The following is a 26756-nucleotide window of genomic DNA, read 5'->3' as shown; positions in this document are numbered from 1 at the left end:
AAATCGCACATAGATGGGTGATCTAAACCCAAAATCCCAAAATAAAATAAGAAAAATCCAAAGAGATTGATACCCAACTACTCGGTTTTGGGTTTATGTTTTGGGAAAGAAGATGGGTAAATGTGGCATCTTTTCACCACCCACTTCAAAAAACTATTATGCACGTACATATGCCAAACATATATTTTTGTCTACAATCTATTCTGAGTAGTGATTACCAAACAACTTTTATGTTTTCATCAAAAATGATTTTTACAAATAATTTTTGTTAAATTAATAAAAATTAAAAATAAAAAATATACAAAGAGAACCTAAATTCATGCCCCCGATACATAGAAGATTCTAAATTCCTAATATTAATGTGACCGACTAATATGGGATGTAATTGATTAACAAGTGGCGTGTTGGCCCACTGTAGTGTGGGCCCACCTTGGGAAGAAAAAACTTCCAATTCTTGGACCCTAACAATGGCGTGTTGACTCTTCAAGTTTTCGGATTCTTCTTCAATGATTTGAATAATAATTGTATGTCTTTTTCGTCCTCTTTTTCCTTCTCTAACTTTCTTTCAACGGTCATTACCAAAAAAACCAAAACCTTTCTTCAACGGCACTATATGCGCGATGAGTCAGGGTCAAATTTCTACCCCAAAAAAAAAGTCAGGGTCAAACTGTTTATGTTTTTTTTTTTCCCTCTTTCCCTGCATTTATTTAAGGCAAAAAGGTCACGGTACGGCCTTGTGCAGTAGTTTGGGGAACGTTCTTCTCTCATACCGTCGCAAAAACCAAAAAACTTTCTTCAACGGCACTATATGCGCGATGAGTCAGGGTCAAATTTCTACCAAACAAAAAAAAAAAAAAAGTCAGGGTCAAATTGTTTTTGTTTTTTTTTTTTCCTCTTTCCATGCATTTATTTAAGGCAAAAAGGTCACGGTACGGCCTTGTGAATTAGCTTGGGGAACGTTCTTCTCTCATACCGTCGATTTCACTAAGCAAAATCTAAACCGTACAAATGTATGAGTTTGTTTAGACTTGCTGTCACCGTGATAACTGGTGGAAATCTCTCTCCCTGCAGTCCCTGGCCTCTCTCCTGATTGAAGAAACCGAGAGGTTGCGAAACTTGCGACTGTGAGCTGCGACCTCTCGAGTTCTTCTGGAGATCATCGAAACCCACATCAAGTACAATTTTCTTGATTCTTCTTCTTATTCCATTAATCCCTGACTAGGTTTTATTCTCATCTCCTCGATCCATCTCTCTCTAATGGCTTCTCCTCCATCGTCGGTGGTGTTTTTCTCTGGTTCTAACAAATAAGTTGGAATTAGGCGAAGGGGATTTTACTGAGGGAGAGTCATTTCAGAGTAATCTAAACCTTCTGTATCCCAACATGGGGATATTGTAAATTTATTTTGTGTGTCTCGTGATGGCTTCATTATGCTAGTTTTCTCTGGTTGTTATGACATTTCGTGTTGGAGCTTCTTGATGAGGCATAAAACACCCCACCTATCGTAGGTTAGCAAGCCACGTGGCCGACCCGACCTCGCCCGAGAACCGAGTTGGGCCGCGCAGAAATTGGGCCGTAATCCCATCTCCGATAAGTCACCCGGGACAAAGCCGGCCTGGAGCGAAATGTCATTTATTTGATTAGCCGAGATTATACGGGTCACCATAGACTCTGCAGCCGAGCTCAGCGGCCGAGACCTCTCCCCTGCCGACCTCCATTGCCGACCCCACGGCCGACCTCGAGGCCGAGCCCTCCTCCATTGAGGCTCTCATAGCACCCCACCGGGGATCTCCGGGCCACGCCAAGACATCCCGAGAATCATGGGATAAGGACCGAGCCACGATCCCAGCCAAGAACACCTAATCACACTCTACATGGACTCTTACCTTAATAAGAGTCCGACCAAAAATAACTCTCCACTCCGCTCCACGCGAGAGAACCTTCCGAAAGAAGGACTCCTACCATACTAGGACTCTTCCAACCGTCTCATCTCCTCCTTACTCTATAAATACCCGGGTATGGAGCACTATTCCTCATCTTGCTTTTTACTACACATTCTGTGTCGCGTTGAAGACCCGACTTGAGCATCGGAGAGTCCTAGGCCGGAGCCACACCGGCCCTCTTGCGCTCATTGCTTGGTTTTTGCAGGTTCATCCAGGGCGAACCAAGAATCTGGAGGTTTTCACACGCAACACTTCGCATCTGGGTTTCTCGAATTTGATAAAAGAATCACTATATAGGTGGAGAAAGGATTAAAATAAGTGTTTATAGTTTTTATCTTTCTTCGTTTCAAAACCATGGGTGAAGCAATGAGAGGTAAACCCAGTGAAATCGAGCATCTCTCTCTACCAATGGCTGGGTACCCGATAGATCTGTTGAAGAGATTCACGTCTGTGAGTAATCGGTCGATCAAAATTGAGGCTGAAACCGAAGATGGTGAAGGAATCGAACTGAATCTTGGGCTTTCTTTAGGTGGTTGCTTTGAGGTAGACCCCAAGGAGAAGAGGCAGCTCATACGTTCATCTTCGGTCGCTGAGTTAACGACTTTTTTGCGGGAAGATGATGATGTTACTCCACCACCTGTTGCGCCTTTGCCCAGAACCCGTTCGTTGCATACTGAGACAGAAGAAGAACGGAGGAAACGGAAGGAGTTACAGTGTCTGAGGAGGATGGAGGTGAAGAGGAAGAGATCAAAAAAACAAAGGAACTCAGAAACAAATTCAAAACTGAAGACAGCCGGTTTTCGGTTCAACTGGGAGAAGACGTTCAACGACTCAGATTGTGTTTGGTGAAATCAATGGTCACTAGAAAAGAACGTTCCGCAAATCTATTTCAAAGTACGTACCGCGACCACTCACCCTTTATTTAATCAGTTTTTTGTTGACTTCGACACACTATGAGCAGAGCCACATCCTTAGTTTCTTCTTTGTCTTTGTTTCCTTTTTTTTTTTTTGTTTGATAAAGTCTTTGTCTTTGTTTCCTCCCCTATCTTTCCTTCTTAATGCCGGCACCTTCACATCGTGAGCATAACTGTCATGAATTTTTATCTTCTCAAATGTGGTACACTGTGCAGTGCATCGGTTGATGCACATTTGTGCATTGAACTTTTATACTCTTAAGTACATTGGCAATCGTCTAATGCACTTTAAAGATCGGTCTCCTCTCAGGTTCCCTGCCCGATCAGGTGCACAGGTTCCTCTCATAGGAAGGGCGGAAATGACGACCTCACCCCCTGCCCAAACACACTGCCCGGGTGGGGTGAGGTCGTCATTTATGCCCCTCCTATGAGAGGAACCTACGCACCTGACCGGGCAGGGAACCTGAGAGGAGAAAAATTCCTTTAAAGATATATTGAGCAATGCACTGCACTTGAGAGGATGAAAATCTGAAGTGCCAGATGGAATCCTCTTAAGTTCCCATCTCCCAATTCCTCTCAAGTTTCCTCTTACAAAAGGGATTGGGTCCTCTGTAGCGCGATATGGCATGTAGCACACCATCCAATGGCCCTGCATGCTTGGGCACGCAGACCAACACATAGGTGGGGTGTTGGGCTACGTGCCCATGCGCTGTAGGCCGTTGGATGTGCGCTACAGAGGAGCCCCATCCCTTACAAAACTGACACCTAGCAGTTTTAAATCTGATAGTCAGATTTGAGTTATGGCATTCACCCACCCAACCTAAGATAACCTGAGTTACTTGATTCTCTCTCTCCTCTCACTGTGGCGTAAGGCGTAAGCCGCACCACAACACTCTCCTCTACTCTTCCAATGGTCATCATGGCCCCTGTTTCCTCTAGTAAAGTGTGTCCTTAGTTTGCAGGGAGGGTGCCTAGCTCTTTGATTTGTACATATTCTCATCATTTTTGCAATAAAGTTGATGGGGGTGAGGGTTTGCTACAAGGACAGTGTGCAGTTTTATGCCTTGGAGGAGGGTTATTATGGGAATATATTAAAAATAGACGGGATATATGAGACATTTTGCAGGGGTGGTGGTGGTGTACAATAATCTGAGTCTTATGAGGAGTGTTGCATGCAATTTTGAAAATAAACTGGCATTGTACAAATCTTTTACCCAAGTTGATATTATGTATTCAAAGAAAAAAGGAAAAAAAGATTTGCAAAGAATAGCATAACATCAGTTCAAAAATGAAATTGCACACCCCTCACATATCAATGTTCATGCGAGAGAGTGATATGTCATAAATGCCCCTCCTCTTTAGTCAAATTCTAAAAGGGGTTCCCTTATTTGATTGAAACTGCACTCGACCAGTGTAGGGAACCCTCTCCACACCCCCCCACCCACCCACACACACACAAAAATACGAAAAAAAAGAAGAATGAAAGGCCTTGACTGGCTAGTTTACATTATCTAAGTTTAAGCGCAATTTAATATACTCGTTGTAAATAAATTAGGCCACACTTGGATTATAATCTCATCTTTTTTATTTATGGTAAATGATTTTAATCAAATTCGTAATCAAATATAATTAAAGTCCTCTATAAAGTAGAGAATCTACAATCATTGATGGAATGATCCTATGAGTCAGTTTTTTTTTCTAAGTAGAATAGTTTTCTGTGGGGGAGTGTACCGCCCACGCCTAGACACAGTGAGAGGTCAAATGACTGCCCCGCAACCTATGAATGGTGGAAATCCCACTCCCATGATGCTTCAGCTCACACTCTCATTGGCCCCCGTGTGCACACATGGGCCACACTCTCTCATAGAGAATGCTCCTCCTTTTATTAAAAGGGAATGATTCCCCACGTTACTAGTATTGAGAAATCTCCCACGTCACACCAATGGTAGCATTATGTATAGTATAATCCACATGGGATCCATAAGGTTATGATAGGAGAGAAAAAAAAAAAAAAACCACATGAGAGGTAAATAGTACAACATGAGAAATTATTGTTGAGGGTAGATATTTCCCTTTAAATTGTTAGTGATGGGGGGGGGGGGTGGTTACGGGAAAATCTTTGTAAATTACACAAAGAAGCATGAGGAAGAGAGCTTATATCCATTTTCCAGTGCTAGTGCAACTACTCTCATCTCTTCATGAATATATAGGGATGTAAATGGATAACCGAAATCCGAATCCGAATTCGCATCCGTATTCGTTTAGGGGCATCCGTATTCGTTTAGAGATATCCGGAAAATAATCCGAATACTCCGATTAAAATCCGTCCGAAAAAAAATCCGAATACTTAATAATAAAAAATTAAATAAATAATGATTTTTAGGGTTTTTGAAGATTAAACAAGTTCTAGAATATGATGAAAAAAGAATCATGATCTAAGAGATATGGATTGAGAGAGAATTGTATCCGCTAGGGGGAGGAAGGTCCGGGTTACACAAAGCAGATATATAAACGGATGGTCGAAAATCCGAATCCGATCCGCATCCGAATCCGTTTAGAGGTATCCGTATTTGGCCAGGGAATATCCGTCTCCGATCACATCCGATCCGTATCCGATCCGAATCCGATCCGTTTACATCCCTATGAATATAGGCACATTGTCGAACCAAATATATTCTTGTATTGTGATGGTTTGATTGCTCTTTTTATTTTATCATTTTGTTTTCTATATAATGTATAGGTTTTTGGTTTTTACAAAGTTCCCCGTGACATTAGTGTGGGGGAGAATCTCCCATGCCACACCAGTGGTGGCATAAGGAATGATACAATCCACATGAGAAAATATAAAAAATCCATGTGAGAAGGCGGTGTCATGGGGAAGATTTTTCCTTTTTTAACCACCTCATGTAAGTTTTACTTCTAGAATTTTGAATTTATATATTATTATTTCTTCACCATCCAAATGGATAATTAAAAAAAGAAAAAATTACATTACCACCCCCTAAGGTTTGTAATAAATACAGAGTGACCCCCTGTGTTTTTAAATTATTCAGTTGCACCCATTGAGTTCTCATTCTGTTAGTTAGGTGTTACGGTATTGGTTAAGTTTGCCCTCAAATGACTAATATACCCCTTTCAGGTTTTTATCTATTTCCCCCTTAGATTGTCGATACATGACAGATAAAATCCGACGATCAGATTTGAGTCATGACTTTCAGCCATCCAACCCTAACCTAACCGTAGTTACCCATCCTCTCTCCTCCCCCCCTCTCTCTCTTTCTAATATAACTCCTCTCAGAGACGACGGCAACCAGCCGACAGAACTAACAATGAATGCCTCACTCGTGTATCAAAACCCCATTTATCCCACCCCAAGAACAACAAATAATATCCAACATTTATATCCAAATTGGTTTAACTACAATAAATAAAACAAACCAGGCAAAGAAGTAGACATAATTGGTTTAACTACTTCTACCAATAAAATTGGTTTAACTACTAATCCATAAATAAAAGATAACTTAATATCAACGATTAAAGCTCGCAGCCGGACTTCTTAGGCATGTCAGTTTGCATCTAATATACATACCCAAACAATGTAAATTAGGAATTAATACTTGGGCTATTTCAATCAAATATGTTAGAACAAACACCAAGCGAAATACAAACAGAAACAAAAACAGATGAAGATGACACAAAGATTCAACGTGGTTCACACACCATTAAAAACGTGCTACGTCCACGGACGCAGCTGAAGATGTTTCCCTATGTAATGGAAGAAAGTTACAATGTGGAGATCTCTCAAAACACCCAAAACCGGCGCTGTTGTTCTCTTCTGAAAATAAAACCACGAAAACCCCAAATTCAACTCACTCTACAACAAGACGGGTAACCGGCTGGAGTCAATATTTGAAATGGGTACATGAATTCGAGACACATAACAAAATAACTTGGCGATATATAATCAGATAGATTCAACGTCCTCCAGAGAGTAGAGAATCTGCAACCGATGATTGCGGAGTCATTGCACTCCTACCATGATGATAAGGAAACCAAATAGAGACATTACCAGTACCTTCTGAATTCACAAAAACGCTCCGACTCAGAGATGGCAGCTCCGGCAATGGAGTCTCTCCCCCCAAATAACGAACAACTTGTCTCATACATGGCCTTGCAGTTGGAATGGATTGAGAGCAAAGCAATCCAAGTTTTAAAACCAATTCCATCTCCTCCACTTCATAATTCATTTCCAATTTGGGATCCACAGTTTCAAGAATCGCCCCCTTATTCAAACTTGAGATCACCCATTCCACCAACACAATACACTCTTCTTCTGATGATGCTTGGAATGACTGATCTACAGGTCTCCTACCACAAGCGACTTCAAGCAAAAAAACCCCAAAAGCGAACACATCCACGCTAGGTTTCGCCTTCCCAGTTCTAGCAAGTTCTGGTGCAATATAACCAAACGTCCCCACAACATTTGTGGTTTTAGGATTGCCTCCATGATCATATAATCTTGCAAGCCCAAAATCTCCCAGTCTTCCGTTTAGATCCCCATCTAACATGACATTACTGGACTTTACATCTCTGTGAACCACAACTTGTTCCCATTCTTCGTGAAGATATAGTAACGCAGATGCCACGCCTTTGATTATTTGAAATCTTTGATTCCAATTCAATTTCGTCTGGTTTGTTGATTCATCATCAAAGAGGAACTTGTCTAGACTTCCATTCGGCATGAAATCGTAGACTAGAAGGAGCTCTCCTTTACGTCGGCAATAACCCAAGAGTGTCACTATGTTTCGATGCTGCAATTTACCGATGCTGACGATCTCAGCAATGAATTCTCTCACCCCTTGTCTTGAATCATGTGATACTCTCTTCACTGCAACTTCTTCATTTGAATTGGGTAATACACCTCTGTAGACCTTACCAAAGCCACCTATACCAAGAAGCTCCTTCTCATTAAATCCTCTGGTTGCAATGTAAAGATCTTTATATTTGAACCTTTGAGGTCCATATTCAAATTCCCAATCTTCATGAACGTCTGCGAATTTTTTCTTCCTTGCAACAATAAATTGGATGAGGAAAATTGAAATTAACACTAAACTAACACCAATCACAGGAAATCCAATGTTAAAAATTTTAGATTGTGTTTTAGGCCCTGTTCGAGGAAGCTTAGGAAGTTGAGACAGAGACAGAGCTTTTGCTTGCCCATTCATCTTGAAGCTCCACCCCAACACATAATGAGGTGCTTTTATGACAGCAGTAGTTGAGGAGAAACCCACAAACATAGGATCCAATATGATTGGGGAAAGATCAATGTTCAAGGACAAGAGGGGGATCTTTGGTTTAGGAACTTCAATTGGAGCTAAAGTTACATTAAGTTGCCTTTGTTCACCAGAATATTCCACCCAAAGTTGCAAGGCATGTCCACTGAAGAGGGTCAGGTTCACATATCGATTTTCTTGATCACTAAAATAAGAAGCCGGAGCAGATTCAACTGATTTCAAGTCATTGATATCGATACCGACATGGTTACCATCGATGTCATTGAAATCCAAATTTTGGACACAATCCATCTCGATTGCTATGAGATGGTTGGATGAATTGCCGAGGTTGGTCTTATTGAAGAGGCCTAGATAAATGCTTGGTAAAGCACTTGAGAAATCTGTTGAAGGTGCAATTACAAACGCCATTGCAGGACCACCAACTGTGGTAAACTCAGAATACATGGCAAAAACAAAGGTAGTGGAGAAGGAGAAAACAGTACCTGTCGATGAATTCATGAATTGAAGCGGATGAGGGTAGAAGGCATGACCTTTCTGTTGCATAGTGTTGTTTACCAACATTAGAAGGCCATTGTTTGTAATCTGAGCTAAGCCATCCAAGCTCAAGTCAACTCCTCCAAATCCATTGTAGGTGAAACCAAGATCATCTTGTTGTGATGCTACAGATCTCCCAAGGAGAAGGAACAAAACCGCGAATTTGAGGAACATTGTATACCAGTTGTTTCTCTCTCTTCTTCTAAGATATGGGCATTCACTTATTCCTTTCCTTTTAATACACTGTTTTAATTGAGTTAGTTAGCTTAGGACTTAAAGATCAAATCGGTTGAATGGTCTACAAAGGTAGGCTGACATTGATTTGTTGCTAAGGATGATAAAAGTCATAGAGGAGAGGAGAGGAGAGGAGACTGACTCATTAGGTCACTCCATACTACTTTCATTTGGGAATTTTTTTTTTTCTTGACACATCAAATTTATTTGAAACCTTATTTTTTTACTCTCTAAGTTAGGTGGGATCTAATTTTCCCCCACAAGTAGATCTCTCCCACGCACGCACAGAGAGATTTGCTTGAATGAGATTTTTTATTTCATTAGAGGTAGTGTCTGGGCACCAGAATCACAAGGCCGTCCTTAAATTTTTCCCAAATTATATCTTATTTTTGATCGAAATTGTTTTTTACATTGTGGGCTCAAAAAAGTACGTCCATCAATAAAGCCCATGATACATCCATTCCTTGTGGGATCAAAGTGTTCATAATCCCGGTATCGGTTGGATCAGGATCGCCCAAACTCGGGCAAATATGACACTTTTGTCTTTGTTTTTTTTTTAATTAAAAATATGTTTTTTTTTTTTTAAACTTATTTAACCCTTGTCCATACAAGTGGATCAGATCGGTATTGGGATTGATTTCGACCGTTACCGATCCGAGACTATGAACTGTGTGTGGGATACTTCTTTCAACACTATCTGAATTCTGAACCACTCGATCAAGGGAGACGAGGGTGTGAAAAAACTCGGTCCTTCACTTTCTTACCCCACTTTCCGTGGGTGTAGAAAAACTCAGTTAATTTCCCCACTTAAACTTTCTTTCTTGACGTGGGTACCCAGAAGACGACCCATTGGCAAATTACTTTTTGCTTTCTCTTTTCCTTTTTGATCTTTTGCTTATTGACCTTGGCTCCGTTTGAAATGTGAACCACATTTCACCTGTTTTCTTTCCATTTTCTTTCTCCGTTCCTCCTTTGTCTCTCCTAAATGCCAGCACCACTCATTAGGAACGTTCACAATAATTTACTTTGATTCCCAATTTCTGTCTTGGAAAAATACTTAAAGCGTATGGAAATGAAAGGGAAAACAAATCCAATGTATGAATGATCCAATGTATGAATGTTGCAAATGAGCGGGCAGGGTGATCATTGTGCCTACCCCCATGTGCTTGGGTGTAGACTGCGCTACGGCACATAGAACGGCCCCCCCCCCTTTTTTTTTTTTTGGTATGGAATAATAAACTTCTATATGGATAGAACTTAAAGTTTGGCTTCCTATTTGAGCTTTTCTTCTTATGCACAGAAAAAGGAGAAAAGTTTATCGTTCACTGACCAGGTAAATGACACCGTAGTTTGGAGGATTTAAATCCTCTCCAATTCTTCATTGGTGCAGTACTGCAGTGTAGTGCACTTTGAGGTGAAGAGGTCGACGCCTAGTAGATGCGACATCCAATGATGTCGAGTTCGGAAAAAAAAAAAAAAAAAAACAACTAGATCAATGAGTTTGTACTGTTGGATGTCGCACCTGCTAGGTGTCGACCTCTTCACCCCGTAGTGCACTGCATTACACCATTGGGGAATTGGAGAGGATTTTTTTTTTGGTCTAAAGCACCTGACCACAGAAATTGAATATTTCTCCCAAAAATACCATTTTTTTGCTTTCTCTTTCTTCCAAGCCCTCAAATCCTTATGGTCCATCGACCAACGAATCTATTCCCTAAAAATATAATAGAAAAAGGGGAAAGGATTCGCAATACATGGGAGAGTGAGAATACAAGAAAGGCGGGTGGTTTTGGACCATTTGTCCACTCGGTTGGATCGGTTAAGACAAAGTTTTCCCCCACCAAGAACTAATAAGAAAGATATAATAGAGACAATAGATAACAGAGATAATAACCTTAAAAACGAAAGAGGGGAGGGAATGAGTGATGGATTTGGATCCTCTGCTGCCACCTGCCTATGTGGTCGCCGTGCAGCCTCACACAGGGTTTCACCCTTGCCTGTGTGAGGCTGCACAGGATAGGAGAGGATCCCAATTGATGAGGGAAACCTAGTCAGAGACCGTGCGGCCCTATGCTCTGCCATGTTAGTGGGAGCGAGTTCAGATCCTCTCTCGTACTGACCTCTGTTGTACCGTATGATATGCATCGCACAATAGAGACTTTTTATTAATGCCGAAGATAGACAGGCCACAGTACACTTCTATGCAAGTGCAAGGCAAAGGATTCTCTAGCTAGTTTGTTACCAAGTCTGGGTCTAGTGGTAGTTGTTAAAGTGTTACTTACCTATACGGCTAGGCTACACCACACCTACCGACATCAATAAACATGACTCCTCTCAATAATTTACTCAATACATAACTGTGAATGCCAGAAACGACCACTGGTGAATAAAAAACCTAAAGAGTATGTACATATCATATGTAAGAAGTAAAGCCATTATTAATTGGAGTCACCGACCTTGAGAGACTAGAGAGATTCCGCAACAGAGGCAGATGATGAGTACTGAGTCATTGCACTGCTAAGAGGACACCAAATAGAGATATCACTAAAACCTTTTGAAGGTAAAAAAGATGTGTCTTGATCAATGGCTGTTCTTAGATGAATCATGAATCGGTGTCAGCTCTGGTAGAGAAACCTCCCCCTCCAAATATCGCATAACTTGTCGCATACATGGCCTTGCAGTTGGAATGGGGTGAGAGCAAAGCAATCCAAGTTTTAATACCAACTCCATTTCATCCACTTCATAATTCATCCCCAATTTTGGGTCCACAGTATCAAAAATCCTGCCCCTACTCCAACACGAGATCACCCAATCCACCAACACCACACGCTCTTCTTCTTCTTCTTCTTCTTCTTCACATGCTTCAGCTGGTTCTATTGGCCTCCTACCACAAGCAACTTCAAGTAAAAAAGCCCCAAATCCAAACACATCAACACTAGGGTTTGCTTTCCCAGTTGCACTAAGTTCTGGTGCAAGATAACCAAGCGTCCCCACAACATGGGTTGTTTGAGGATCACTTCCATGATCATATAATCTTGCAAGCCCAAAATCTCCTAATCTTCCATTGAGCTCCTTGTCTAGTAACACGTTACTGGACTTTACGTCTCTGTGCACCACAACTTGTTCCCATTCTTGGTGCAAATATAATAACGCCGCAGCCACGCTTTTGATGATTCGAAATCTTTGACACCAACTCAGCATCGTCTCTGTTGTTGTTATTGTTGTTCGATCGAAGAGGAATTTATCAAGACTCCCGTTGGGCATGAAATCATAGACTAGAAGGAGCTCTCCCTTGCGACGGCAATAGCCCAAGAGTGTTACTATGCTCCGATGCCTCAATTTACCGATGCTTACGATCTCAGCAATGAATTCTCTCTCACCTTGTTTAGAATTGTGGGAGACTCGCTTCACTGCAACTTCTGTCTTGGAAATTGGTAATACACCTCTGTAGACACAACCAAAACCACCAGCTCCAAGGATCTCCTTGTCCTTGAACCCCTTGGTGGCTATGTAGAGATCTTTATATTTGAACCTGTGAGGTCCATAATCGAGTTCCCAATCTTCAAGCACTTCATCGGCAAATTTGTTCTTCCTTTTCAATATAAATTGGATGATGAAGAAGATCGAGATTAGCACTAAATTAGCACCAATCACATAAAATGCAACATTAATTAGAATCCTAGGACTCTTTTGATGTCTTTTTTGGCGAGGAAGCTCAGGAAATTGGGAGAGAGTGAGTTCTCTTGCTTCCCCATTCATTTTAAAACTCCATCCCAATACATAATGGTATACTGGCATGACATATGTAGTTGAGGAGAAGCCCACAAACATGGGATCCAAAATGATCTGAGAAAGATCAATTTTGAAGGACAAGAGTGGGATTGTTGGCTTAGGGACGTTAATAGGAGCTAAAGTCACATTAAGTTGCTTCTCTGTACCATAATATTCCACCCAGATTTGCAAGGGCTGTCCATCGATGAGGGTTATGTTCACACGCCGATTCTGTTCATCACTAAAATAAGACGCAGGAGCAGATTGAAGAGATTTCAAGTCATTGATATCGATACCAACATGGTTTCCATCGATGTCGTTGAACTCTTTGTTTCGGAGGGTATCCAGCTCGATTGCGATGACATGGTTGGATGGTTTGCCGATGGTGGTCAAGTTGAAGAGACCGAGATAATTGCCTGGCAAAGCACCTGTGAATTCTCTTGAAGGTGCAATCACGAACGCAATTCCAGTGCCCCCAAATCTGATTAACTTATGAATGGCAAATACAAAAGTAGTAGAGAAGGAAAAAGCATTACCGGTGGATGAATTCTTGAAGTGAAGGGGATGAGGGTAGAAAGCATGACCCACCTCTTGATTAGTGGTGTTTACCAACATAAGGAGGCCATTCTCTGTAATCTGTGCCAAACCGTCCAACCTCATATTAACTCCTTTAAATCCATTGTAGGTGAAACCAACATCTTCTTCTTGATGTGAAGCTTCAGATCTCCCAATTAAGAGAAGAAACCACACCACGAACTCGAGAAACATTGTCTCTCAAAGCTTTAGATTTTTGTGATAGAGAATCATCATTCTTTCTTTCTTTCACCTTTCTTTGTTTAATTGATCTTTTTTAGAAACATTTAAGGACCAAGTTAAAAAAATGGTCTATGAAGGCCAATTTAGTCAAGTGGAAATGAATATGATGGAAACCACTTGGTATCTGCCTCATTTAATTTTCCCCCTTCCCCTGACATAAGACTACCAATTGAATCGAGTCGAATCAACAACATGTGATGGATTTGGTGAATTTGGTGACGATGGCGTGATAACCCTTCAAGACGGAGTGGAATCCTCTCCTATGAAACTATGAAAGGTGGAATCTGACGTATCCACTAAGATAAGATAACTTAGATATTAAATATTTTTCCAATTCTTGGACCAGAAAAATTGCCTTTTTTACTTTCTCAATATTTATCGATCCTGAGTCCTGACAGCACATGAGAGCTGAGCCACAACATTGTGTTTCTCTTCTTCTCTCTCTGCTTTCCTGTCTTTGTTATTTCTCTTCAAAGTTTCCTTCTTCACACCGGCACACCTCGTGAGCAAAACGTATCACTATCTGCAATTCTGCATTCTTTTGTTTTGGTGGTTTTGAGAGGTTTTTTTTTTTATTTTTTTTATTTTTTGGGTTTGGTAGAAATTTTGAGAGTCATGACGACATAGACACAAATCGATTCAGTTTGACAAAATTTAATGTTTTATTGAGATCAAGGTATTATAACTCGGAATCAGAAACAAAATGGGTCAGAGAAGATGTCCATTTGAATCAGATCCAAATTGACTTGAATTGGTTTAGGAATAAGGAATCTAAGCTATTTTACTTTTATGATGAAAATTGGTTATTGTGAATCATAAATCGATTAGATTCAAGATGGATTAAAAAGAAAATGAGTAAGAATCCCTAGATCCTGTTTCGATTGGGCCAATCAGATTTCGATTCATAAAGCAACGATTAGGAGCAAGCATTGAAAATTGGGATCGGTTTAGCTGATTCTGATTTGAATCGGCCGATTCACTGATTTGATTCCTGATTTTAAAACCATGACTGAGATCAAAAAACCAATCAGTTTTTTTCTTCTTCTTAAAACCGCTATTGTTTCCATGAAAAATTGTAAATAATAGTTTACATGAGAAAAATTCAGATTCATTAGTTCGAAACATTTCAATGTTTTTTGTAAAATGTAAAATATACAGGAAAAGTGTCTTGTAAAATATTGTGGTGTTGGTTTTGTCTTGCGATTCAACTATAGCTTTTGTTAAAAAAAAATTTCTACTTTAAAACTGTACTCTCAAGTAAGGTGAAATTTTGTTATCTAAAACTCAGAAAAAATGTGATTCTACTAAGCCATAATATAACTAATAATTTTGTTTATCTAAAACTTAGAAAAAATGTGATTCTATTAAGCCATAATATAACTAATCATTAATTTTCAACGATTATAATTTTAACAGTTATATTCTTACAGTTCTATTCTAATGACCATATTTCTACGGCTAGTTATCTATTTTCTTATATATATTTTTAGGACAAGAGATCTCTACTAGGTCGTATGGTCTCTACACTAGTATCTAGGCCAATGAGTGAGTGCGTTTAGGTGTCTATACAGGGGGTAGAGGCGTCATTTCACGTTGCCCTATGAGAGGATATAGGAAACACCACTAGTAGAGATCTTTTTCCCATATTTCTATTATGCAATATAGAGGCCTAGAAGGAAGTATATATATATATATATATATATATATTTTATATATGAAAGGTGAGAAAAGAAGAATTTGATTCAAATGTGGTCTTGCATGAGTGAGTTGCACTTTAGGTTGAGTGAGTCCCACAATCCAAACTATAGAATACAATACATAAACCGTCAAAATTGGCCTGAAATTAATGGTTACATGTATAAAATAAATAATGATTCGATTACCATTTAACCATAAATCTATTATAATTGATAATTTTAAATTTATGAATACCATATTCTAGTGTTTTTTGGCCATCCATATGAGTAATAAAAAAGCCAATGATCATCCATTCATGCTGAATTTTATATCATTCAATATTTCAAATGAGGAAGGTAATTGTTAGTGCAATTGGTTGGTACCCTTTCACATTGTTGTAGAATTTTAGGATGTCAATTGAAAGGTATCTTCCTTATCTTCTAACACAACCTCTCTATGGTGCAATGCATATAGTGTGAAATTGATTTGTAACAATGCTTCTTCCATCACAAGACTAATTGGATTGTCACATAAATGATTTGATCGTAGGGTTCATTTTGTGATTTCAATATTAGTTATTTTCTCAGTGATTATTTATTGATTTTAATATTAATTATCTTTCTTTTACAATTAATATTAAATAATTATATGATTTGAAATAATGATTTCACTATAAACTCAATTTATTTATTGATTTAAATATTAGTTATCTTTCATTCTTCCCCTTACAATTTATTTTTCTTTGTTCGAATTACAACATGAACTTCTCTTATTCATGGTTGTTTACTTATTTTGAATTGAGGTAGGTGAATTAAAATGTTTTTATCGAATATTTTTTCACTATAAATTATGAATGTAAGATTTTATTGTGGTTCAAACTCGAAAACAAAACGATCTAAACCGAGATTAACCCAATATTGAAAAATCGAAATAAAGCAAAACCACAATGGATCAAAATCGAAACCGAACAAAAACCAAGTTTCTTAATGGTTTGATTTTAATCTCACTCATTCTAAAATCGAAACTGATCCAACCCGACTGAAAATCGAACCGAACCGACCGTTTGACACCCCTAGCTGCAAACCCGGATAGCAACAAAAAATTTTCCAATGAGGAACAGTCCTGTTCAGCTATGAACAGTCTCACTATACTTTTCAAAACCATCCAAAAAAATAAACAAATTCTAAGGCAATCCGATCTCATATCAACAAACTTTAAATGACAGACTAACAAATAAAAGACAATAAAGACCAAAAATGACCCTCGCGTCAACAATAAATTAATTAACTAAGGGTAGAAATGTAGAAATAAAAGTAGGAAACCAGTAACAAATAAAAAACAACTTATTGAATAAATAATTAATCCACTAAACCTCACAGAGAAACAGAGGCACTTCTTTGGCATGACTTTGCTTGGTCCATCCTATCAAGAGAAGCCTTCCGTCTTAAAATATATATTAAAAAAAAATAAAAAAAACTGTACAAGCAGGTGGGCCGTGTGGGCCATGACCCTTAGAAGCAGGGAAATAGAGCTATAAAGACAAATTCTCATGAATAAGAGGGTTTACAAGCATAAGCAAAACAGGCAGGAAATGACCACCTGCTTACCTTTGTTCGAGCGTCCTGTCCGAGTAGAAGTAAGACTGTGACTTAGCAGTAGGGTCCTGCCTGCCGAGTTGCTCGGCAATAGAAGATCTAAATTGAAATTCAGTCATCCCAATGGTCCATAAGCTTACTATTCCGGCTTGAAGAGAAAGGCCATGCCTTAGTTTGCAATCAAACTCATAACAGAGTCAACGTCCTCCAGAGAGTAAAGAATCTGCAATCGATGATGACGTACTCACTGCACTCCCAAGGTAATAAGGACTCCAAATAGAGATATCACAGGTACCCCTTTCTGAAGAAGGCACAAAAACGCTCTGACTCAGCCTCAGAGATGGCAGCTCTGGTAGTGGAATCTCTCCCTCCAAGTAGCGCACAACTTGTCGCATGCATGGCCTTGCAGTTGGAATGGATTGAGAGCAAAGCAATCCAAGTTTTAACACTAATTCCATTTCCTCAACCTCATAATTCATTTCCAATTTGGGATCCACAGTTTCAAGAATCCTTCCTCTACTCCAACATGAGATCACCCATTCCACCAACACAATACACTCATCCTCTGTTGCTTTTGCCTCTATAGGCCGCCTACCACAAGCCACTTCCAGCAAGAAAACCCCAAACGCGAACACATCTACTTTAGGGTTTGCTTTGCCAGTTCTAGAAAGTTCTGGTGCAAGATAACCAAACGTCCCCACCACATGGGTGCTCTTAGGATCGCCTCCATGATCATATAACCTTGCAAGCCCAAAATCTCCCAGTCTTCCGTTTAACTCCCCGTCTAACATGACATTACTGGACTTAACGTCTCTGTGAACCACAACTTGTTCCCATTCTTCATGAAAATATAGTAACGCTGATGCCACGCTTTTGATTATTTGAAACCTTTGATTCCAACTCAATAATTTCGTCTTTCTGGTGGGTGATTGATCAAAGAGGAACCTGTCTAGACTTCCGTTGGGCATGAAATCGTAGACTAGAAGGAGCTCTCCTTTACGTCGGCAATACCCCAAGAGTGTCACTATGCTTCGATGCTGCAATTTACCGATGCTGGCGATCTCAGCAATGAATTCCCTCACCCCTTGTCTCGAATCATGTGACACTCTCTTCACTGCAACTTCTTGTTTTGTGGTGGGTAATATACCTCTGTAGACCTTACCAAACCCACCTATACCAAGAAGCTCCTTCTCATCAAATCCTTTAGTTGCAATGTAGAGATCTTTATATTTGAACCTGTGAGGTCCATATTCAAGTTCCCAGTCCTCAAGAACTTCTGCGAACTTTTTCTTCCTTCTTACAATAAATTGGATGATGAAGATTGACAACATTTAAACCAGCACCGACCACAGGAAACCAAAGGTTAAAAATATTAGATTTTGTTTTAGGCCCTATTAGAGGAAGCTTAGGAAGTTGGGAGATGGAGAGATCTTTTGCTTGCCCGTTCATCCTAAAGCTCCAACCCAACACATAATGAGAAACGTCTAAAGCAGAAGTAGATGATGAGAATCCCACAAACATGGGATCTACCATGAACAGAGAGAGATCAATGTTCAAAGATAAGAGGGGAATTGTTGGTTTAGCAGGGACAGTAATCGGTGCTAAAGTCACATTAAGTTGCTTCTCTGTACCATCATATTCCACCCAGACTTGTATGGGTTGTCCACAGAAGAGGTTCAGGTTCAGAGGTCGATTCTGTTGATCACTAAAATAAGATGCTGGAGCAGAGTCAACAGATTTCAAGTCGTTAATGTCAATTCCGACATGGTTACCATTGATATCATTAAACTCTTCGTTTTGTAGGGTATCCAACTCAACTCCAATTACATGATTGGATGATTTGCCGATGTTAGTCATGTTAAAAAGCCCAAGAAAACTGCTTGGAAAAGCTCCTGGGAAGTTTGGGGAGGGAGAGATCACCAACACGATTCCAGGACCTCCTACTGTTGTTAACTCAGAGAACATGGCAAACACAAAAGTAGTAGAGAAGGAGAGAGCAGTACCGGTGGAGGAATTCCTGAAGTGAATCGGATGGGGGTAGAAGGCATGACCCACCTGTGCCATTTTGGTGCTTACCAACGTTAGAAGGCCACTCTCTGTAATCTGGGCTAAGCCGTCCAAGCTCATGTTAACTCCTCGAAAACCATTGTAGGTGAAAGCAACATCTTCTTGTTGTGATGCTACAAATCTGCTAATAAGGAGAAGAAACAACAGCACACACTTGAACAACATTGTTTGCCACTTTATTTTTTCGTACTCTCTGCTCGATCTCTAAGATTTTTGTGAGAGAGGACTTGGCCTTCTTTCTATAAAGATCTTAGGATCGTTTTTGCCAGGAACAATTGTCACCACCAAGTCGGATGGATTGAATTTAATTCGTATGTTTGAACCTTTGGACCAAATAGACTGATTAATAAATGTTGTGTCAAGGCAGGGTAGTAGTGATTTATGACTTAGGGAGTGGTGGAATTGTCATATAGGCTTGGTTCGTCCCCTTGGAGTTTCATATTCCCTTAATGTGTGCTAACCGGATAATCCAATGGTTCAAACTTTAAATCGATCGATTAAAGCAAAAATCTCACCTTTATTGATGCTTTCGTATGCATTTTCATTAGCCCCACACTGACACAAGAACCATGCTCTCCAACAAAAAAAACCTTCTTCACCTATAAGTTATTAGATTTAGACGGACCAACCATTGTGGGGCATCGAAATAGGATCCCGTTGTGAATTGGGATACCTTCTAAATTATGTAATAATAAATGGAGTGTGAGACCTTGATGAGACTTCTACACTGAAAGGTGCATGGTAGCTTTCGATTCCTGGACCCATCCGAAGAAGAATCTTAATTTTAACCAAAATTATTATAGAATTGGGAGATGTTGGGCAGAAAAGGAGTATACAATGAAGAAGATATAAAAAAGAAGTTAAACACACTTGTGGGGAATTGAATGGGGACTTTTCTCTTGCTCTGCCAAGTGCTAACAGAAAAACATGTCCATCGTGTTTTGAGTGGTCAACAAACCCATCGTGTTTTAAGTGGTCAATGGATTATTGCACACTAAGTCGTCAACTTAGCTTAAAAGTTAAGAAAGAAAGAGGACCTACAGAGTCACTAGTTGTGTGGAGTAGGTTTTATGTTGAATTGCAACCACTAATGGGAAGACTTGCATGCATCTGAAGAGTGAGGAAAGAAGTGGAACACCTAATTATATTCAAAGTTCTGATGATTAATATATAAGGGTAAGTAGTCTTTGGTTGGGGGTGTGATATGATTCTTCTCACAGGACTTTTTGAACTCACGCACCTTCCACAGCTCCACTGTTTATGACTTCTTTACAAAACATGTTAATGTCCAATGCCGATGTGTATTATTATACGTTTTGAAACAAAGAGAGTTTGAAATCTGACAATATTTACTTTTAATTTGATGTAACTAAAGAGATGATTGTAGAGGTGTAACAGAAAAATCCAGTGAGTTAGATACATAAATTAGTTTGATTATATATAGGGTGATTGTTCTCTACTTGGGAGCGCAGGCTGCAACCAGACACATCTGTTCAAGTGACGGACTAGACCTACTTGAAAGAAATGGTAAACTGCAAGGGGTGTTCAAATAATTATTTGAAAATTTTGAAGATAATAAGCAAAATGGCTATAGTTTAGGGGGTGTCTAAGTAAATTTTTCATTATAATAACATGTTGTTGAAAATTTTATATTTAGTGGTTTTTATAACACTACGGCAGTGTTAAAATGACTGCTGTTGTATTATGTATTTTAACGGCTTTGTTTTAAAACGTCGGCGATAGTGAACATACACAGTTACTTGCATGCATACAATGTTGTATTTCAATTCCGGCACTATATTTAACTGCACATTTGCGGAGAAAATTTGAATGTTGTTATGTATTTTCGATGGCATATTTTTTGTATACTGCACTGTTTAAAAATGCCGCCATAGACCTTGTTTCTTGTATTGCAATTAGCTACCAGATGGAGCAAGAATCGCCAGTATCCTTTCAAAGAGGACTCCTAATAATAGACAGAGATCTCTATCTGTTCACAACTTGCAACCTACCTTCTATTATTTGGAGTCCTCTCACATGTGATATACCTTCTAATTGGAACTCTTTCCAATCACACTTCTTCTCAGTTTAGGATTTTGAGTTTTCTACGATTATTGAGATCTCAGGATTGTGGGCTCCTTTAACCTTATAAATACCTCTCTGTAATAATGTTTTAACATAAAAGAATGGGGCATTGTTCTTTGTGCCGTAGCGCAACCTACGCTCAGGCACATTGGGGTGGGCACAATGACCACCTTGCCCCCTGCACAGGCTGTCCATGTGCCTAGGCGCAAGTTGCATCACGGCACAGAGAACATTCTCCCTTTTTTTTTTATTTTTTTATTTTTTTTTCAGAAAAGAGAAATTTTATTAAAAATATAAAAGGGGGCAAACAAGCCTATGACAGAATACTGGCAAAGAAAGCTAAAGCTTACAAAGGGGGACTCAGTCCTAAACCATATTGGCGAAAGCTTCAAGCCACTCCCTTACCCGAGAAGAGTAATAAAACAAGGCTACGGAGGATCTGCGAGGTGCACCAAGGGGGTCCTTGTCCTATTTGATCGTCAGGGGATCTCAGCATATATACTAGGCTAATCAAAAGCCACACGGGCCAAAAGAGCCTCCTCCTCTGGTGAAAAGGGAGATGCGGTCTCCTTTTCAACTAGAGGTTTTTCTACTGCCGTGTCGACTGCTTTAACACCAGGCTTTGCCTTCTTTTGACGTCTGAGTTCTACCAATAACTGGAGTTGCCATATGGCAACCCACACGACCACTTCGAGGGGCATTCCTACGGCCATCACGATTTTTCGGACCCAACACCTGAGTCCACCCGCCTTGCACCTCCTCTTGATCAGATTGGTCACAATCCGACCCATGAGAATCCAATCTTTGAACTGATTCTACCTCATTAAAATTAGACTCCCCAACCTCAATGTCTCTCCTCTCAAGCCCTCCGCCAACTGCAAAATCCGGCACCCCTGAAAAAGCCAGCGAGTTCTCCATTCCTCCGCCATGCGTAGGATGAGAAGAAGGTGGCTTAATGGAATCAACTACATGAACTTCTCCAACATTTAAAAATGTATCCTTATCTTTTCCACTTTGCGTCAAATTGGGAGATTGAGGAGAAATTGAATTCTCACCAAGAGTCATACCATTATAAGAGTTCTCCCTCCCTTGAATAGCTGCGACCAAATTGGAAACAACAATCCCCTCAAAGAACATAATTCACAGAATTCTACTTTAATAAAGAAGAAGAAGAAAGAAACATTAAGGGTATTATGAGGTTTTAGAAAATTTGTAAATGCCACATCATCACTTAATGATGTTTTTTAACGATTAGGAATTAGGGTACGGTTGATGAAATCTTTTAAAAGTAAGAGAAGACATTATCATTATTCAAAACTCGGGGGAGGAGTTTGATAGTGACAACCAAGTTTTCCTTCACCCATTTCATAAAAAAAAAATAAAAAATAAAAAATAAAAAATTTCCTCCATCCATTGTGAAGGAGGAATCTGATCACCGTTACCATCAGTCTTGTCTGATTGGATTATAGAGGGGTTTTTGACCCTCTACAATAAGAGGCGGTTGTTTGTGAGGATATAGGGTTCCAATAACAAGCTCATATCAGTGGTGTTTTTGTGAGAGAATTCTTCTTTCTCCATGGGTGAAGTATAACTTTCACCTAATGATAATCAAAAGTTTTTAACACACCAAAAAAATTTGACAACAGATGCTTTCATTTACTACCAAGAGGTATTGACAGAGTTCAAATACAGAAAAGGCATAGAGCCCACAAAAACAAAGGAGACACTCCATACCAAATAAGACAGAGCCTGTGCTCGACTCTTTACCATTTGTATGGAAGCACATTGTCTAAGTCCACTGGAGCCAGTCCTTCTGGTTTATAGTCTGTTCTACCTCCTACAAGAAGACTTCTGTTAAAAATGGCTAAAGATGATGTTTGCAACCGAGGAACTGCAAGGATGGGTAGATATGGGTTCGTAACAGAGAGGAAGGAAGAAAGGCCTATCTTTGAAACAGAGGAATCAGAGCGGTTTGTTTAAAAATATCCATTTATAGGTGTTGAAGTTTCTTACATCCTGCAATTTATAGGATTTACAAAGAATTAAAATTGTGTATTAACATCTAAAGAGGGAATTTCAATTCATTACAGATCTATGTTACAAGATAATAAACTTAGTTATACAGTGGACCTCTTATCAATATAAACAAAGATAATCTATGAAAGAATTAAAGCTGGATTGCTATAATTCAATCAATGGAGTGGAGTCATAGACCTTTGGAGAATTGTAGATTCTGCAACCTGCAACCGATGATGTTAACAGCTCCTAAGAGAACTAAAAGTAGAGACATCAGTAAAACCTTTTGAAGCCCTAAAAAATGTGTTATCAATGGCTGTTCTTAGACCAAGCGGTGTCAGCTCTGGTAGAGAAATCTCCCCCTCCAAATATCGCATGACTTGTCGCATATTTGGCCTTTCAGTTGGAATTGAGTGAGAGCAAAGCAATCCAAGTTTTAACACTAACTCCATTTCCTCCACTTCATAATTCAACCCCAATTTTGGGTCAACAGTATCAAGAATGGTGCCCCTACTCCAACATGAGATCACCCAATCCACCAACACCAGACACTCTTCAGATGCTTGTGGCTCTATGGGCTTCCTACCACAAGCAACTTCAAGCAAAAAAATTCCAAATGCAAACACATCCACACTAGGATTTGTTTTCCCAGTTTTACAAAGTTCTGGTGCAAGATAACCAAGCGTCCCAACAACATGGGTGGTTTGAGGGTCAGTTCCATGATCATATAATCTTGCAAGCCCAAAGTCTCCTAATCTTCCGTTTAGCTCCTTGTCTAATAACACATTTCTGGACTTTACATCTCTATGAACCACAACTTGTTCCCATTCTTCGTGCAAATACAACAACGCGGCTGCCACATTTTTGATGATTCGAAATCTTTGACACCAATTCAGCATCGTCTCTGTTGTTGTTCGATCGAAGAGGAATTTTTCAAGACTCCCATTAGGCATGAAATCGTAGACTAGAAGGAGCTCTCCCTTGCGACGACAATAGCCCAAGAGTGTTACTATGCTCCGATGCCTCAATTTACCAATGCTGACAATCTCAGCAATGAATTCTCTCTCCCCTTGTCTTGAATTATGGGAGACGCGCTTCACTGCAACCTGTGTCTTGGTTGTGGGCAATACACCTCTGTACACCCTACCAAATCCACCAGTTCCAAGAAGCTCCTTGTCCTTGAACCCCTTGGTGGCTATGTAGAGATCTTTATATTTGAACCTGTGAGGTCCATAATCGAGTTCCCAATCTTCAAGCACTTCGGCAAACTTGTTCTTCCTTTTCACTATAAATTGAATGACGAAGAAGATAGAGATAGACACAAAAGTAGCAGCTATCACAGAAAATGCAACAATAAATACTCTAGGTCTTCTCTTTATATGACTTTTTTGCAGAGGAGGCTTAGGTAATTGGGAGAGATTGAGTTCCCTTGCTTCGCCATTCAATTTAAAACTCCATCCCAACACATAATGGGATACTGGCAAGGCGTATGTAGCTGCAGAGAAGCCCACAAACATGGGATCTACAATGATCGGAGAAAGATCAATTTTCAAGGACAAGAGTGGGATTGTTGGTTTAGGGATGTTAATAGGAGCTACAGTCACATTGAGTTGCTTCTGTTTACCATGATATTCGACCCAGAGTTGCAAGTGTTGTCCATCAGTGAGGCTTAGGTTCACATACCGATTCTTTGCATCTTTACTTATAAAATAAGACGCCGGGGCAGATTGAAGAGATTTCAAGTCATTGATATCGATACCAACGTGGTTTCCATCAATGTCCTTGAACTCAAGGTTTCGGAGGAAATCCAGCTCGATTGCAATGACATGGTTGGATGAGTTGCCGATATTGGTGGTGTTGAAGAGGCCGAGATAATTGCCTGGCAAAGCTCCTGTGAAGTCTCTTGAGGGTGAAATCACGAACGCCATTCCAGGACCACCAAATCTTGTTGACTTCCAAATGGCAAATACGAAAGTAGTAGAGAAGGATGATAAAGCATCAGCGGTAGATAAATTTCTGAAGTGAAGGGGATGAGGGTAGAAAGCATGACCCATCTGTTGCGTAGTGGTGTTTACCAACATTAGGAGTCCATTCTCTGTAATCTGAGCTAAGCCATCCATGGTCAAGTTAACTCCTCGAAATCCATTGTAGGTGAAACCAACATCTTCTTGTTCTGATGATGCTACAGATCTCCCAAACAGAAGCAACCACACCAGGAATTCGAGAATCATTGTCTAGCTATCACTTCTTCTTCTTCTTTTTTCTTCTGTTTTTCTTCTTCAGTCTCTCCTAAGAAGACTCAACCATTCATTAATTTTCCTGAATCGGCATTCTTGTCTTGTTTCAGAAACTTTATTATGATAAAAGTTGAAAATAATGGTCTATCAAGGCAAGCTGACATTGATTTGTATCGTACCAAGCAGGGTGTGGCATAGTCATGTGAGGGTGTTTCACATTCCCCAATTGTCTTTTTCGACTCTTTGATTTGTCTCCAATCTTTCCGTACATTAAATGTCATTGGTTGGTCCATGTAACAACCAACGGAAGGTGGAAGGAAGTTTAGAGGAATCACAACACCAATCTCTGCCGTCCATTTTTATATTTAATTTTATCTAAATCAACTGTTTCCATTCAAAGGCAGGAAGGACTCTGGAGTCTAGAGTCTAGAGTCTAGAGTCAAGAATAAATGAATAATGTAATTATGTATATGGACATTAAATGCATAATATAAAGAAGAGAATTTGATTTAAATTAACTCTGAAATTTGATGTGATGTGTGGCTAATTTAGATCGTGTTTTCTTTATCAAGGGTCCAACTATATTGCAAAGTATCACTCAAAGTCTCGAAGCGTGCATTTGATTTTACAGAACTGAGCCTGCGATGGTGGTCCGGAAAATTATCACCTCCATTCTGCTGACCGGCCCAGTTCCCCAGTTCCTCTAATAAGGGGATGGTGGATCTCATCCGGGCAAGGTGTTTGGGCATGGGTAGAGAGGTCATTTCAGCCCCCCTTTGTTAGAGGAACTGGGGAACTAGGCCGATCAGCAAACTGGAGGTGATAAAGATCCATGATGGTCCAACCAGTACGTCTCGGACCCAGACAAATTGTCTTTTCTTATCTATCAATTTAAATTGACCTTGACACTACATGAGAGCTGAACTGCTTTTTTGTTTTCTGAAATGAGAACTGACCCACATCTGTTTTTTTTTTTTTTTTTGGGTCTTTTTTCCTCTATGATAATTCCGCCTTGATAGTTGACCCCGGCACACCTCGTGAGCAAAACTGTAACATCGCATTCAAATTGAAAAAATTAATCAATTTTTTTCTTCTTAAAACACCTTTTAGTTTCATGAAAAATTAGTAAATAAACTAAAAATTTACGAGTCAAGTTTTCTTTAGGTAGGTGTGGATGTATTTCCGCATGGAAGGTAATCACCTGCCTTATTTTTATCATTTACAAGGAAAAAGGCATATTAAAGAAAACAAAAAGAACAAGTGATTGCCTCTCACACATATGTTCTCAAATCATTCTCAAATTTTACATGAGTCACATATTTTTGTTTTTATTTTTCTTGATTTTTGTACTGCTCAATATTTCTTTATCCACACTAGCGCACCTCATGAACAAAACTTTTGTATCACATTGCATTGAAGGGAGAAAGTTCTCTTCCGGGAGTGTGGCCTACGCCAGCACTCCCATGAGTCTATCTCTCTCCTCCCCCATATGAAAAGACACCTCTGCCCTCTTATTTTGAGGAGGATAGAGATAGACACATGGGAGTGCTGACGTAGGCCACACTCCTGAACAGA

General features: G+C 39.7%; 4 protein-coding genes and 1 pseudogene across 4 annotated transcripts in view; 1 reads left to right on the top strand and 4 right to left on the bottom strand.

The window, feature by feature from the left end:
- The first annotated feature begins 2295 nt into the window (after positions 1 to 2295).
- LOC122663376 (ninja-family protein AFP2-like) lies at positions 2296 to 2790 on the top strand. Its single transcript, XM_043859053.1, has one exon. It carries the CDS (start codon positions 2296 to 2298, stop codon positions 2788 to 2790), a length of 495 nt encoding a protein of 164 aa, XP_043714988.1.
- Positions 2791 to 6602: 3812 nt separating this feature from the next.
- Positions 6603 to 25175, bottom strand: LOC122661397 (L-type lectin-domain containing receptor kinase SIT2-like). Its single transcript, XM_043856779.1, has 3 exons — positions 23253 to 25175; positions 11417 to 11493; positions 6603 to 6614 (listed from the first exon to the last, which is right to left on the bottom strand). Coding segments are annotated over exons 1-3 (2001 nt in total). The 3' UTR covers positions 6603 to 6613.
- Positions 6822 to 8898, bottom strand: LOC122661395 (L-type lectin-domain containing receptor kinase IV.1-like). The gene has a single exon (XM_043856778.1). The coding sequence runs from the start codon at positions 8855 to 8857 to the stop codon at positions 6830 to 6832; it is 2028 nt and encodes a 675-aa protein (XP_043712713.1). The 5' UTR covers positions 8858 to 8898; the 3' UTR covers positions 6822 to 6829.
- LOC122661394 (L-type lectin-domain containing receptor kinase IV.2-like) overlaps positions 7074 to 26756 on the bottom strand; it is a 30883-nt gene continuing 11200 nt past the window's right edge. Inside the window, exon 2 of the mRNA XM_043856777.1 lies at positions 7074 to 7182. Within this exon, the coding sequence (XP_043712712.1) occupies positions 7140 to 7182 (43 nt within the window). The 3' untranslated portion in view covers positions 7074 to 7139. The remainder of the gene's footprint in view (positions 7183 to 26756) is intronic.
- Positions 16951 to 19050, bottom strand: LOC122661393 (annotated as a pseudogene).

The sequence above is a fragment of the Telopea speciosissima genome, chromosome 5, assembly GCF_018873765.1.
Source record: "Telopea speciosissima isolate NSW1024214 ecotype Mountain lineage chromosome 5, Tspe_v1, whole genome shotgun sequence".
In the NCBI taxonomy this organism is placed as follows: Eukaryota; Viridiplantae; Streptophyta; class Magnoliopsida; order Proteales; family Proteaceae; genus Telopea; species Telopea speciosissima.
The sequence above is the reverse complement of the archived record's forward strand: the minus strand, read 5'-3'. Positions and strand labels throughout refer to the sequence as shown.